The sequence below is a fragment of the Ambystoma mexicanum genome, chromosome 11 (assembly GCF_040938575.1).
Source record: "Ambystoma mexicanum isolate Mex_15411 chromosome 11, UKY_AmexF1_1, whole genome shotgun sequence".
Taxonomy (NCBI): domain Eukaryota; kingdom Metazoa; phylum Chordata; class Amphibia; order Caudata; family Ambystomatidae; genus Ambystoma; species Ambystoma mexicanum.
Genome location: NC_090934.1, coordinates 1,235,795,835 through 1,235,812,084, shown reverse-complemented (window position 1 = coordinate 1,235,812,084; position 16,250 = coordinate 1,235,795,835). Strand labels below are relative to the sequence as shown.

At 50.6% G+C, this 16,250-nt stretch overlaps 1 protein-coding gene across 1 annotated transcript in view; it reads right to left on the bottom strand.

Moving 5' to 3' along the window:
- Positions 1–12,551, bottom strand: part of HCN4 (hyperpolarization activated cyclic nucleotide gated potassium channel 4) — a 1,084,393-nt gene extending 1,071,842 nt beyond the window's left edge. Inside the window, exon 1 of the mRNA XM_069624604.1 lies at positions 11,068–12,551. Coding sequence (XP_069480705.1) covers positions 11,068–11,732 — 665 coding nt within the window. The 5' untranslated portion in view covers positions 11,733–12,551. The remainder of the gene's footprint in view (positions 1–11,067) is intronic.
- Positions 12,552–16,250: the final 3,699 nt, after the last annotated feature.

Sequence of the window (16,250 nt, the reverse complement as noted above, 5' to 3'; positions counted from 1 at the left end):
TTGTGGCCTTATTGTTACAGTGTTCTTCGTTCTCTTTCTCTTTCTTTGTTTTTTGGAATTTTATAATTGGAGGAAGTGAAGGCAGATCTCACCTGCTGTGTTTTATCTTGTAAAAATTGTAAACATTTTAACCAAGTAAATAAAAAATGAGAATGGAAAAGCGAGTGCCACTGATATACGAGTACCAGCATGAAGGCGGTGACCGACCTCAGCCCCTTTAAGAGACGTGGGTCCCACGAGATCTGGTTGTTTCTCTTTCTGGATTAATTTGCGTGTGGTTGTTAACTCAAGGCACTCGATTAAAAGGGGAGCTTTGGCAACTGGATGGCCTTTAATTCCAGCAGCTGCGGCGGCTTTTAAACGAAGACTTTCCCCAGAAAATGCTGTCCTCCAAGTCGAAACGGCGCGACTAATGGACACGAGGGCATCAGGCCTTGGCAACAGGGTTGCGCGTCGAACCTTCCCATTTCCGCTTGCATTTATTAAAGGGGAGCAGGGACGCCGAGTGCGCGGATGCTCCGGGGCCCCCTTTCGGCAGACTGTGGACCGCTGAACGACTCGTAAAAAGCACACCCACAAAACAGGCATTAGCAGTGCAGTGAGGCTTGCATGGAGCTCCGAGACAGGTCAATTTCTAGGCAATATGGTGCCCTGGGCAAACAGCTAAAGTGTGCCCCCCAACTTGTGCACAGCTCCCGCAAATGCTGCAAACTTGCCCCTGCATGTAATCTATCCACTGCGGCATACCCAACATCAGTGTGCCCCTCATAGCAGATGGTACGGCTTCTGAAGCTATGGGCCCAATGACCTGGGGTTGGCAAAAGCAATTGTATTCACATCACCCGTACATCACACTCTTTTTGAGCCGTCCAAGTGGATGAAATAAGATTCAGCAGCGAGAGTCCATTGAAATCTATGGATGATATTTACCTAGCTGTGTTTATGAACTGGCTGCGTGATGGGTGACACATGCCAAAGCCCCGTGAGTTGTGAGGTATGGCTCACCATTCTGTTAGGAAAGGATGATACTTTGCATGTGATGATGCTGTGAGTGAGACAAGGCACACAGCAGCCTGTGGTGCACATCGCACAAATTCATTAATTATAATTATGATCAACATTATGGATACAAATAGTGCAGACCTTAAAACTGTATGAACACGTTTTTTTAGTGCAGATTGGTGTTTGCCAGCCACATTGTATGGTATTGTATTGTAGTTGGCATTTATATAGCACCTTTTCCCATTTGTATGGCCTCAACACACTTCCTGGTAGGTGCGCCCTTGGGGACCGAAGTCCAGGTATGGGAACAATCTGAGAAAACGCTTAGAGAGCGTGTGTGCATTTGGGCAAGATTAGGACTTAGGTTGGCTGGCTAGGCTTCAGTAAGCAGCCCAAGAGGTCAGGCATGTGGATGGGTGCTGAGGGACGTCACAGCAGAGTGCTAGCGCATGAAACTCATATGTGATAAGCTAGACCGAAAATTGTCGTAGGTTGTCGCTGTATTCGAATGGCAGAGGTGTTGAGGCAAGTCTGGTGTAAGAGTGAAGCGATTATGTTTCCAGCTAGACCGAATTTGTCGTAGTTGTAGCTGCATTCTAAAGTGCGTCGATGGATAGCCGTGCCTGCAGCAGATGTTCACCGAAGTGATGCATTTAGCCATAGCTTAAGCTCAGATGGAAGTTATCTTTGATGTCTCTATGTCATCCGGTCTTCTGTGGGGAAGAAAAACAGCTACTTTCATAAACACTTCTATGCCCTATGGACAGGCTACCCTCAAGTCTACTAAGCGTCCTAGAACATCTGCTATGCGTGACGGACAAGCTACCACAGCATCAAGGATAATAGGATTCTATAAACGCAATAGATAGGTTACCTTTATAGTCTTACTAAATATCTCCCAAGTTCTATAAACGATACCAACAAGGATCTACTTAATGCGATATCAAGCATATCTGCATATAACCACTGTGTGTTACAATGGCTAACTTAAGGATCTATAAGTGCAATTGAAGGTTACCAACATATATCTTCGTGCTAATTGGGCGAGCTAACATTATAAGACACAACACAAGATGTCCACTCCACGATTCATCTAATGCCACACACTGCCCACCCTCCAATCCATCCAACACAGTTCTTCTAAGTGCCATACAAGTGCCAGCCTTCCAAGATCTTCGAGCACAGTAGGTGTGCTAAACGTACAGAATTCCTTCTAAATGCAGTCATGTGCTGACCTTTACAATTCTTTAAGAGTAGTACAAGTGTTAGCTTTCACAGTTCTTCGTGTGTAATGCATGTGTCAACCTACCCATACAGGTGCCAGCACCCATGGCGATTGCAATATGTTTTCAGGAACTGTTGGGAACGGACCTAAAAACCAATACCAGAAATTGTCAGATAGGGCTGAGTTCTGATGCTTATCCAGGCCACCACTAAGTAGGTAACATACACCTTGTCCAGGCAGAGAAGCAGCTTATGGAGTAGGAGGGATCCAAGATCCAGAGAGAGGCGAGAGCATTTCTTCCTTCATCTTGTTCCACTTTTCTCTGTGTGCACCACAACTTTTTGTGATCCCCTTCTACTACATGTTCCCATTTTCGACCATCATTCTCTCCCTCACACATCATTTCTTTTCTTTATTCGATTCTGTATTCCTTTTGATTTATATTTAAATTCCCTGATTTCCTTTGATCTTTTACCCCCTTTCCTTTACTGTTTTTTTCTCTTTTGACACTTGATTTGCTCTCTTCCTCGTTAATTGCCTTTTGTTTTCTTTGTAATGTCCACTTTCTTCATTCCCCCTCTTTTCTTTCATTCTTGTACATTTTCTTTCTGCGTTTTCTCCTTTCACTTCTGTGTTCATGTTATTTGACGTTTTCCATGCACTAACACCATCCTTGATCTTTCCCCCCCTCATGTTCTCACTAAGTCTGTCCAGCACCTCAAGTTCCCCCCTCGCCCACCCTTCCTTTCTCCTTAGTTTTACTTGGATTCAGCTTTTATTGTCGGGCGTTTCAGCACGCACTCAGCCCTGACAAACCCCCTCCCGGTGGGGGCTAATGGTCCCAACGTGTCTAAGGCCGTCAGCGCCCCCTGCAAACGTTATGGCCATTTAGGGTGAGAAAGAGGAGCTAAGTGCTTGTGGGAGGGGGCACGCTGCAGGGAGAAACAGCCTCCTATCTTTTGTCTGTGGTCAGTGTGCTGCTGACATGAACGTAAACCCAATGAAACAGTCAGTCCCTCACTATCTTTCCCTGATGCAGGGAGACCGATACACACCTGCCCCTGCAGCACCCCTCCCCCACTATGAGCACCGGGCCACCGCCCCCTTTGCCCACCTCTAGAAATGGATCTGCTCTTAGACAACAGCTGTCTGGGATTTACCCTTCCTCGGTACGCGGGTGGCACTTAACCACTGTCAGCTAACGCTCAGACAGCAGCCCCCAAATGGATTATCTGTATCCCCCTATCCTCTCTCTCCAACCCTGCACAATGGCTGCTGCCTGTCAGGATGACATCACAAGGACATGGCATGAAATGGAGGCGACCGGCCAACATCCTTGTTGGATAGCCCGTCAAAGATTTTTGCTGCACTTGTGCTTCGTGAACTGAGAAGTTGGTCAAATAAGACAGGAAGGATGGACACCTTTCAAGCTGTGTTTTGCAGAGGAGTGGGGACTGAAGTTAATGGTTTCATTATCAAGCTGTTGAAGAAAGAGGCCACATTATACACACAAAATTATATTTTGCTTTTATAGGTTTTACCATGACGTTTGATAAAGTCCCCAGGAATAAGCTGTGGCCGAAACTAGACCAATGGAGCTGTCCTCCGCCCCTGAGCAATTTTAAAGGGACTGCTCTCTCCTACCTCTATTCATGTTAGACGAGATAGAACGGGCATTTATCCGGATAGAACGGGCATTTATCCGCCCCTATTATGTCGAAAAAAGAGTTAAAACAAGGCTGTGTACTGACCCCAATTTGATTTAATTTATGTATTTCTGATTTTGGGTCTGCATTTTCTGACACTCATTGTTTTTCACCAAAAGTAGACAGCATTCCCCTTAATTATTTACTTTATGTAGACGATATGGTTATACTGGGCCACACACCTACAGGACTGTGACAATTGACCGCTTTAGAGAATTACACTAAGATAAATAACCTGTGTATAAACATCAGGAGATCAAAAATCCTTACTCTGCAATCAAGAGGCAGGAAAGTGAGGGGAAATGTCTATTGGGTTTTAAGTAAAACTCCCTTGGATAAGGTCGACACGTTTATATATTTGGTTTCCCGTTATTTAGTAAAGAAAATTGTACACAGTTGTTGGCCATCAAGATGCAAAGAATTAAGGTTTTAGCGGCCCGGGCGAGTCATATAAACAAGAAATTCTGTCAGTTCTCCAAATACCAGTCACAGAGTTTTACTGTTAAAAAATCGTGCCAATAATGACATACAGGGCAGAGACTACTATGTTTTGCCCAACCGGCAAATGGGGAAAACGGGAGGGTGCCTGCTGGAAGAGAATTCTGAAGCTGCTGCAAAGTGCTCCCGTCCCAGCAATAAGATACAAACTGGGGCTGGTATCACTAGAGGCATTAGCTACTTGAAAAATATCAACTTCCTTAGAAAGATCTACTTAGCCGAACCTAAGTCAATTTGGGAATTGTTAAAACATGCCATGGTGAGCAAACTTTCGGTTCCCCTGGAAAGTTGGCAGGCACAGTGTTTGGATATTCTGCGCTCTCTCGATGTATCAATTGAATGTTTATTATCTAAGCCAGAAAAGGTAAAATGTAGAATCTGGGAGAGAGCCCCACGGTTGTACAATACTCACTGTGTGCCTTGTTACCATGTATTGATGGAATTCGTTTTGTTGAAATAGTGTAATCACCATAATACCACTGTCACTGCATATATTGACAGTAGGAAATGTATATGTTAGAATGTTTGCACTGTAGCCCAGACCATGCATATCTGGTTGATATTTGATGTACTGTATTGTTCACTTGATCTATGGATCCAGTTGTTCTGTGTTGTGTCATTATATGGACACTTGTCCATAAGAATTGTCCTCAATCATAATGGAAATCTGTGAAGGAACAAAAGTGGTTTGTGTTGGATTTGATGAAAAACTACTGTTCTCACAAACATGGGTCGGTGAGGGCTTGCATGAATTTCTCTATCCGACCCTTTCGATTGTGTCTATGTCAATTTAGCCCCCCTGGGCAGAACAGGGTCTTGACCAGGAGCCCTGCTTCCTAATCACTTGGATCTGGGAGAGAGACTGGATGAATAGATGGTTTATTACTGGACGTTAGACCATATGGCGTTATGCCTTACTATTAATGCCCGGGGGATTACTGGTGCACTTGTTGCTACCCCTCCGATTGAATCGTTACCTGGCAAATGAAGTTTTGGGAGCCAGAAGAGGTATTGAACGTGGTTTGAGGAGGTGCAGGCTTTGTAACCAAGATGAGTGTGTGTAAACTATTATCATCTGACTGTAGAATGCACCTCATTAAGTTTGCAACAAGAAACTCAGTGTGCAGATATTTTAAAGTATTTTAAGGATGTTCAGGCTGGATGACTATGCCAATGCATCTTTTTAGAGGAATCTTTTAAATGGTCTCTGGCAGGTATATGGGCCTCATTCCGAGTTCGGAGGTAACCACGCTGCTATTTGCGGCATGGCTGCCTCCGAACTCATCCAAACTCCGGCCTGGTGAATGGAGTAATTACCGGTCCATTCCGAGGTCAGAGTGACCGGTAATTCCCCATTCACCCTCCATAGGACTCAATGCGAAGGGGGGAGGCGGCAATAACGGTACCGTAAATTACGGTACCGTTATTGACCCTGGAGTCCCTTTGCGGGTCCCGTCCTTAACGCCTACTAAAAGCAGGCATTAAGGAAGGACCCGCAAAGGGAACTCGTAGTAGGGCGGTAAGGGTTTAACGGCACAGGTCTCGTTACTGGTGACCGTTAACCCTTACCGCCCTACTCGGAAAGAGGCCCATGTTTTTTACAAGAGGTGCTTGCCATTTACGCAGAGGAAAATTAGAGGGTAAAAATGAGATATTGAGGATTACGTGAATTGTTTAACAGTGTGTGTGGGATTATATTTTAACTGTTTTAAAGTTATGTGTTTTTATTCATCAGTGATGTTTTTATCTCTTCTTGATGTTTGAAATTAAATGAATGAAATATTATTTGACTTGTGAACATTTCCTAGTGAATTATATCACAATAAAGTTTTTTTAAAAACACAACAAAAATGAGGCATTCCTCCTGGACGATGCCCTTCCACTATGCTGTGGTCACATTCTAAAGCAGTCCCCAAATAGATTAACTGTGTCCCTCTATCCTGACTGCCCAACCCTGCACACTGTCCTCTGCCTGGCAGAATGGCATCACAGGGGACATGGCATGAAATGGAGGCATTCCTCCTGGACGGTGTCCTTCCACTGTGCTGTGGGCACATTCTACAGCAGCCCCCAAATGGATTCTCTGTGACCCTCTATCCTCACTTCCCAACCCTGCACACTGACCTCTGCCTGGCAGAATGGCATCACAGGGGACATGGCATGAAATGGAGGCATTCCTCCTGGACGGTGTCCTTCCACTGTGCTGTGGGCACATTCTACAGCAGCTCCCAAATAGATTAACTGTGTCCCTCTATCCTGACTGCCCAACCCTGCACACTGTCCTCTGCCTGGCAGAATGTCATCACAGGGGACATGGCATGAAATGGAGGCATTCCTCCTGGACGGTGCCCTTGCACTGTGCTGTGGGCACATTCTAAAGCAGCCCCCAAATAGATTAATTGTGTCCCTCTATCCTGACTCCCCAACCCTGCACACTGACCTCTGCCTGGCAGAATGGCATCACAGGGGACATGGCATGAAATGGAGGCATTCCTCCTGGACGATGCCCTTCCCCCGCGCTGTGGGTACACATTCTCCTAAGTAAAATAGCTATTCCTGGATCTCCAAAGACAGCAGGGAGCAGATGGGTGCTCCTCGGGCACTCTAAGAACAGCAAATGCCCACAAGGGTGACATCCTGCTTTGAGGCTTCTGCCCTCATAGGAACCGAGGCAGCAAGGAAGGAAAAATACAGGGGCTGTGTCCAAAAACCTTTCGTTTCTGTGTAATCTTTCTTTTGAAGGGTGTGGAATTCCGGGGTGAATGGTTTATATCGTATGCTCCCCTAGAGCCGCGGTGCTACATTTGTAGAAAGCGTGTGTGATAAGCATGCTGAAATCACACACATATATCTCCTTCTCGAGACCGTGGTCGCGATGAGAATAGGATGGGAGTTGCTTCGTGTCCTCGTTTACTGTCACCACAGACTCCTCCTCGTGTGCGCAAAACTAGTGCCCAGAAGCCCTGTCCACGTGAATCGCTCCCTGTGTCAATCAGCGTGGCATAGGCTCCCAACTCGACGCGACCTACTCTGTCCCCGACTGGTCTTCATCGCAGAGAGCCACGAGCCATCTCGGGGTTCCCAGCACAATTTCCCATGGTGCACCACGCTGCCCAACCTGGGCAGCCTCGAAAACCAAATAACTAACCGCCCGCCGTGGGCGACCTGCGTCTCAATTCCACCGCCAGCTGTCCCCATACATACTGGGGGAGGGAGATGTTACATGTGTGCGAGATCTCCCAGGGGGCTCTAGTTGGGAGATGAACCCTTTATTCTCGCAGGCTACCTCCTCTGAAGCTGTGTGAATTATTTATTCCGGGAAAGGCGAAACATTACACGCTTTAGGAAGGTGAGACGTTACTCCCGGGACTCTGGGCGAGGTTTAGGAAAGCGGCCGGGGCCTAATCCCCTGGGAGATGGATGCTTTCTTCGGGCAGACTGTTTGCTCTGAAGGGAATGTGCATCGTTTATTCCGGGAAAGGCGCTTGGATCGTTTGGCAGACTGACATGCTTCCTATCCTGGCTGGCACTATAATTCCTGGAGATTCCATGCAGCGCATTGGGAGAGCTCCCTGTCGCCCCTGAAGAGGGCGCTCCATCCATCCCGGGGTGGGAATGGGCTAGGGGTGAGGTGTGATGACCGGGGCAGGCGCGAGATGACTCCTGCGGGGATGAAGATGAGCCTGATGTGGGTCCCAGGAAAGGAAGTGAACGAGTGGGGACAAGGCCACCAGGGTCAGCGGGTCACAGAGGGGACCAGGGGCGAGAGAAGCGGGCGAAGGGGCAGCAAAGAGTGAGGGAAGGCCGAGCCAGGGGGGCGGCAGTGTGGAGAGGAGAAGAGCGGGGGGTTGTGCGAGAGAGAGGCATGCATGCCATACTCTCCCAGTTCCTCAATACATTCAAATTGCTGCCAGAGACCCGCCAGGCCCTGACTGTCTCTCCCCTAGACTAGCTCTGCAGATAAGCGAGCGCAGATGTGGGAAAACATGCACACGCGCCCCTCACACAAACTGCAAGCATGCCTGCACACGAGCGCAGAAAGGCAGCCTGCTACATGCACGCAAAGCTTAACAAAAAGAACAGCAAAAACAGTACCTGCAGAGGCGTCGCTAGGGCGGGGCTTAGGGGGCTATTGCCCCGGATAGAATCGCAGGGTCTACAACCAAAATGCTAGCTAGGCCCGAGTCCCGCCAGTCCCGACATAAGTATCTTTTGCAGGACTAGCAACACCCCTGCCTGGAAGCAAGACAAAGCTGCAACACAGGTTCTAATCCCGAGTTTAGAAACCATTCGCTGGAACGCGCTATAATTAATCTTAAAAGCATGTGCCCCCCACACTGAGCAGACAGCCACTCACACGGCGGGATGCCTACCTACACAGATCCACAAAGACCTGTAGACAATGCACACATGCACGTCCAGATTGAAACACCTGAGGTACCCCAACACCCCTACCACTAGCATGAGGCGGCCACCACATGAAAGGAATTTGGTATAGCTGACCCACATAAACCTTTGCAGCAATAGCAATCTATCCCTAGCCCTCAACAGCACCCACCCATGGGTCTGACCTCCTTCAGGATGCCTAGTTGAGCCTTGCCAGCCACCGAAGTCCTAGATCAGCAACTTGCACACGCGCATTCTCCTAAACTAACCCCCTAGAGCTCTCCAACCACAGCGACTATGGTCACCAAGGGCGTTCAGCCAAGGAAAAAGCGCATTGAGGCCACACAAGCAGGGAAAGAGCGCTATATAAATAACAAAATACAATACAATCACAGGAGGAATGTACACGCACACAGACACACACATGGGGGTACACAGAAAAGAACAGCCACATAGCCAGGTACACACGCATACATTGACACCCACCCTAATCACACAACGCATTCTAGTACACAGACAAACACATATACATACAAAGACGCTTGCACGCTAGCTGGCACACTAGCACAAACAGACACATACCAGGAGCTTGTGTGGAAACATACACAGACACGTGGCAATTAAAAACCAAAAAAACACACACAGGGACATGCAAACAAGCCCACAGCCCCCACACCATGCAGACAAAGTAATGCATATAAACAGGGGCAAAGTTATGCAGACCCATACACACGCAGACAGTCGCACAAGACCAGACACGACGGCCCGCGTATATCTCTGGGGGAAGAAACCTATGAAAGAAGGGACACAGGAACAGGCTGCTGAGGGGGCACATGCCCATGGAAACCAGCACCAACACCACTGATGTGCCCGTAGTCAGGGAAGTAAAGTGCCGGCGGTACCGAGAGGAGCAGGCCGAGCGCCATCAGTGCCACCAAGACACGCCCCCTGCACCTGCACCCAGAGGGCAAGAACGATGCCCGCCAGCCGTCGCGATGCGCTCTGCCCGGTCCTAGAGCTGCTGGCTTCTGCTTCTGCCCCTTCTATCTCCATGTTCTAATAGTGCCCCGGCGTATTTTATCACGAGGTCTTTTATCTAGAGGTGTGAGCGAACAGCACCCGAGGGCACCGCAGCTCGCACGGCAATTACACAGGCTTCCGTACCGGTGTGTGCGTGTGGAGGGGGCGCACACTGGCACTCCCACCGAGGGAAAGCATCCGCCGCGCGCCCTTGCCAACCACGATACAGAGGCGCGACAGCTCCACCGGGACCGACGGTGGTAATCAGCTATTTTGGGGGAGGGGCTCGTCTGGGCTTATTGGTGCATGTGAAATAATCGGAAAAGAGGTCAACGCATCCGGTTAAATATCCAACATATACAACACATATAGCAATTAAGCACGTCGGGCCGGGCCCCTTCCGCGTGTGTGCGGGTGGGGGGCGGGAAGTGGGGGTTGTAGTTTCTCGCCTGCCTTTTGTGAATGAATCCGTTTTGTGCGAGGAGCGCAGTCACTGCAGCAGCGCTCCGTTGCAGCTCCGCGGCAGGCAGCCCTTGCAGGCAGGTGCGGTGCCACCCTCACACACACGCGCGTACTGACAAAGCCTGGCAGCAGGGGACTGCGGCGAGCGTGCCCGGGATGCGGCAGCGGCTGCATGGACAGGACACCCCGCAGCCGGACCCAGAACCTCTCCCTCACACACACACACACACCCATTCCAGAGAAAGTTCTGCCAGGGAAGGGACTCCACACTGCCTCGAGCTGCTTAATGTAGCCCCCTCTTGACATCTACTCTTAACCATGTCGTGCCCAGCTGCTCTGGACGTGCCCACTGATACGAACTGCCACATTTATTTGGTGCAGGTGAACAGAAAGAAGGAACACAGTATGAACACACAACAGGCCAAAAAGCTTCTATGACCACATTTTCGAATGTCAGAAGGAGGCTAGGACGTCAAGGCCCAATGCCAGGAGCATCCTGTAACAGCAGAACACAAACACCACGCACGCAGCGGCCGACAACGCCAACATCACAACTGTAACAACAGGCGCAACGCCACATCAGCGTTGCTTACACCAAAAGCGTAACAGCACTTTCCTCGTGCGGTAATACCAAGTACCTCGAACGCGTTACCATTGCATCGGTAACTGGACACTGGAGACCATTGTGCATATTGGGTCAAAATGATGTTAAGTGCCTCTAAATTCACCCCCAAAGGGAACTCACACGCCTTTCGTGACAGCGTTTACCTGAAGTCACTGTAGGGGTGGATAATCCAAAAGCCGGCGGATTTAACCCTTTCCTGCTCGCGCTCCACCGCCTTCTGGCTGCCAAACATCCTGAGGGAGAACTTGTTGACCCCCGGCTGCAGCATGGCCCCGAACTGCCTCTGCATGAAGCCGGACTGGCCCCAGCGGGGGTCGTCCTCGGAGAAGATCTGCTCCTCGCCTTCCACTTTGACGGAGCTGCTGCCGGGCGGCAGCTCCTCGGCCGGCGGCGAGGCCCCCGCCGCCGGCTGCGGGCCGCCCTCCGCGGACGGGGACCTCTCCTCGCAGGGGCTGGAGTCACCCTCGGCGATGAGCCGCTTCTCCTCGGCCGAGTCGTGCAGGTGCCTGCTGCTGCCGGTGATGGAGGAGAGGCTGCCCCGGAACCTCCGGCAGTCCCCGTTGCTGCTGGTCTTGGTGGCCTTGCCCAGGTCGGTCTCCATCACCAGGTGAGGGTCGCCCCCCGCAGAGCGGCCGTCCAGGCCCTTGGCGGAGGGGGAGGGCATGGGCTTGAGGCGAATGCTCTTGCGGCGGGTGCCCCCGTCGCCCTCCTCCGCCGCCTCCTCCTCGTCCATGATAGAAGCCTTTGATCCGATCTGCTGGGGCAGGCTGTAGAGCCGCTTCCTCATGTAGGGGGGCAGCTTGTCCATCGCCTGGCAGGCTCCCCTCTCAAGGGCACTTCTCCTCGCCTGCGGCGGCAGCGGGAGCGTTTATAGAGCAGCCCCTGTCATTGGTATCAGCTCTGTGTCATCGCTGACATCCAGGCACACACACGCACGCACGCACACACACACACACAGGCTCCGTGCCGAGGTTACAAGGGCAAAGGCAGCAGCATGCCGCCGGCGGTGCTTCAGGTGCCCTTGCTGGGCAGAACTTTCACGACGGCGCTTCCCGGCTCGGGCTCTGATTCTATGGGGTCCAAGAGACGGGGGGAGTCTGACCCAGGACTAGACTTCATGAAAGCGGCGAGCGAGCAGCCCCGCCCGGGCCGGGGAGACACCTGCTGCAGCCGCCACTGTGGACCCTGCATCCGCTGCTGCCCAGGGGACAGAGGCAGGCAAGAAGTGCAGGCAGACATCTGCTTCGCCGCTGCTTTCCCTCCGGCTGCTGCCCATACTTAGCAGGCGACGGCAACCTGCATCGGTGGCGGCGGCAGCGGCAGCAGCATCCGAGCGCTGCTTACATCACTGTCACCCCCTTTTCCTCATGCAGCCGCTGGCGCTGGGAATATTCATGAACCCTTCTGATCTATTGGGTTGCCATAGGAGCGAGGACGGCACACAGGCTCTGCCTACCTGAGGCCTCTGTCCAGCTCCTTAAAGGGGCAGCATCGGTCTTGGGGTGCAGTGGCTCTCCTGTGTGCGACGAGGCAGGTTTGCAGGTAGGAGGCGGAGGGGGGAGTGGAGGCGCACTGCATGACTGTTCTTGCCGATTGTGGAATAGCCGGGGTCTCCTTTAAAAAGAACCCCACCAGACGGCCCCCTTTCCAGAAATCAAAGGGACAAATCAGTGCTTTTTCCTCCCGTTTTCGTTTAAAAAATCCATGCAGCAGACACCTCATTGTGAACCAATATGTTTCCATAGCATGTGGATTCAGTTATAGACCATTCCCGCAGCCAATCGGAATGGTCTGAGTGCAGTCTATAATCTCTTGTAAGGACCTAATTTCGAGCAATACGTCATATTTACTTCATGTGATAACAGCCTTATGTACCTCAGCAGAGGTCCCAATTCCTGGTTATAGGGAACCTTTCCCAGCTTATGCTCCTTCCCCAGTGCTTTCAGTGGGGTAAGACATTGATGGGGGGCCCTCACTTGGGTTCGTGGTTTGCCCGATGTGCGTGGCCTAAAGAAGAGCATGTAATAATGAACAAGGGTGTCTTGTCTACATAACTAAGAGCATACTGCAACACTGCTGGTACAACCAAAAGGTGTGGTCCTGGGCAAATCATTTAATTACTGCTGAGGGTGAGGCTTTTTCTAAAAAGAGAAAAAGTTGACTGCTTTTACATAAAATACAAGCAGTCCTTGCATTCTGGGAGGGGGACCTACCAACAACTTTTTATTCAGGGGGCTCGACATAAAAACGCTTGTATACCACTGCCCTTGCCCAATGCGGCCAGGGCATGGTTGCAGAGCCCAGCGCCTGCACGTGGGTGTGCTGCCGACAGGATAAGGTGACAGGTGGAAGATGTTGGCTGCGAAAGTGCACTACCGGGGGCCCTCTCATCCCCCCACCCCAACAAGCAAACAGAAAAGTTTACAAATGGTTCGGTTTTTAAAAGCCCTGGGGTGTCGTCTGGAGTGAAGGGCACGATGCCTGCTCAGAGGGGGCATTGTGTAAGAAATAAGAGATGGTTATGACCATGTGATGGAGAGAGGGTGGGAGGGGGGGAGGAGCGGGGCAGAGGCAGTGTGTGTGTTTGGGTTCCACTGATTGGCCAAAGTTGTTTAACATCTCTGCGTCCGTCCTCAGCCCTGTTCTGTTTATGCAAATGCTATAATGGCCCCTAAAATAACTTTCCAGTCTAGCACCCGCCACCACTAGCACCCCCTTTATTCTAATGTCTTCTCTTTCTTTCTTTTTTTTTTCCTGCCTCCTAGCCACTCGTTCCTTCCTCCCTTGCTCACTTGAGTAAACTATCCCTTGGCCCCTCATAAGACCTCCCGCCTCCCTACATTCCCTCACCTGTCCCTCCCGCCTGTACTTATTCTGACATCTGTCACTAACCCCCGCGTTGTGTCCCTCTCCTGGCGAGCCTCAGGCTTGCCCCCCCCCCGGGTTGTCCCACTTCCCTCAGTGTCTGCCCCATTGTGGGCTGTGCCTCTCCACTGCTCTGTGCAGCACTGTTGTAACTTGGTTGTGCGCCCTGTCCCACCCTGGGGGCCCCATCCAGCCCTTATAAAGACAGCATCGCCACAGCAAACTTATAGGGGCCACCCGTTTTTCTCTCGCTCTTTTTTCTTTTTAAGTCCAAAACCAAGCTGTGGCAAAGAAGGCTGGGCACCTTTTGAGTACTGTCATGGGGTTAATGTGTAAAACATGAACACCCTTTTGTATCCACTCCTGCTGTGCCTGTTACTCTCAGCCCTACGCTGTAAATGGCACAACAGGGAGTGGAGACAAAAGGTTGTTAATAGTGGGTGGGACGCTGTGCGTTTCCTGAACTGTGATTAACACAAGTGCAAGCTAACCACAGCTTCGCATAAACTGACTGCCTTGCACTTCTGTCAGTCACAGCGGCCTGAGTTGATGACGGCGGGTTCATCTCCCGTCGCGGCTGTGACTGTGGCGGGACAATGACCTGCCATCAAGTGGTGGCAGGGCCCCGGCTCAGCCTCACTTTTTGGAGACTGCCGCGGCCCAGCCACGGCAGGCCGCGGCCCTCTTAAAGCACTGTCCTTCCCAGTATCTCGGGGCCGGGTGAACCCTCCTTCGGTCTATAAGGCCTATTTGTTGAGCATGGACAAGGCTATGTTGGGGCCAATCCACCTGAAAAGGCAGGAAAAAAACGTCAAACTGCATTTAGACATGAAGAATATCCTTGCATCCATTAGGTTAGAAAACACATGCTCACTATACGCTGAAATGCAATATGCACAAGAACACATATAAAGCTTGCTTAGTGCAGAATGCAACCAAAACAGAGTGGCCATGTCAAAGAAGGTGAGGAAGAATAGCTCAGGGGCAATGCATTTCTTTTGGAAGCAAGACAACGCAGTGCAACACAGGTTTGAATCCCGATCCCAGGCTTAGAAACTAGTCGATGGTATTAAGCGCATTATAAGGTTTAAGTAACTTACCTGTAACTATTGTTCTCCAGCATTGATCTGGCATGGATTCACATGCATGAATATTCCATTGTCAGGCTGAGAATCTTCAGTAATGGAAAAAACAGTTTCACTTTCACTTTAAAAAAAGGCAATCCCCATTTCCATTTGAGCCCCCATGGGGCTCAATGGGAATGGGGAGGGAGCTAATAACGGAATAGGGCGCAAAGGGATTACCGGCACCAATGTCCTTAACGGTGCCCAGTATCCCTTTGCGCCCACCTCGTAATGAGGTCCTCTGGGTCATATTGCCCCCATCCACTGACAGTCCTGTCCCTAAGCCACCCCCTCTGGCAGCCATCTTCAGATATGGTAAGCACATAAAGTGTCAGTATGACCAAGAAGAGCTGCAGAGGGGCCGAAGGGAGGGTTCGCATGTGAATCCATGCCAGACCCATGCTGGAGAACAATAGTTACAGGTAAGTAACTTAAACATTCTCGAGCACGGGGTCTGGCATGGATTCACATACTCATGAATAACAAACAGACAGCAGTACAATATTACACAACCACAGGAGGTGGCAAGGCTCAACAGAAGCAATTAACACTTACCCCTGGAACACACTTACCTGAAGCAAACAGGTTGCATAGCACTGCCTGGGAGACTCTGGACTCCTCCCTGGAATCGCTGTCAATGCAGTAGAATTTCATGAAGGTATGCATGGACCTCCACGTTGCAGCCATGCAGATGTCAAGCAGGGGCACACCAGAAAAGAACGCTGTCGTCGCAGCAATCCCTCTGGTGGAATGGGCTCTCAAACGGCCCGGCAGAGGCCGGTTCGCTAGCCGATGACAGTGCATGATGCAGCCAGAGAACCACCTTGAAATGCAAGCCTTGGACAATGCCTTCCCATGGTTCATAGGACCTAAGTACACAAACAATTGAGAGGTTTTCTGAAAACTCTTCACACGAGTCACGTAGAACTACAAGGCACAAGCAACGTCAGCGAGTGCAGGGCTCTCTCCACCGGCAACACAGGTGTCAGTAAGAAAACAGGCAACACCAAGGGCTCGTTGAGGTGGAATTCCGACAGAACCTCTGGCATGAAAGAGGGATGCGTACATAGTTCTGCCCTCAATTCGCGCAAAGTCTGATATGTTTGCTTGCAGGCTAGGGCCTGGATCTCACCCACACGTCTGGCAGAGGTGATCGCCATAAGGAAAGCCATTTTCCACAAAATAAAGTTGAGTGGGGCTTGATGCATAAGTTTGAAATGTGCCCCCATGAGCCTTGTCAGAACCACGTTGACCCATGCCGGGGCAGGATCCTTCACCGGTGGGAAAGAACAGAAAAGCCCCTTGAGGAACTCCTTGACAAGTCTGTGGGACCACAG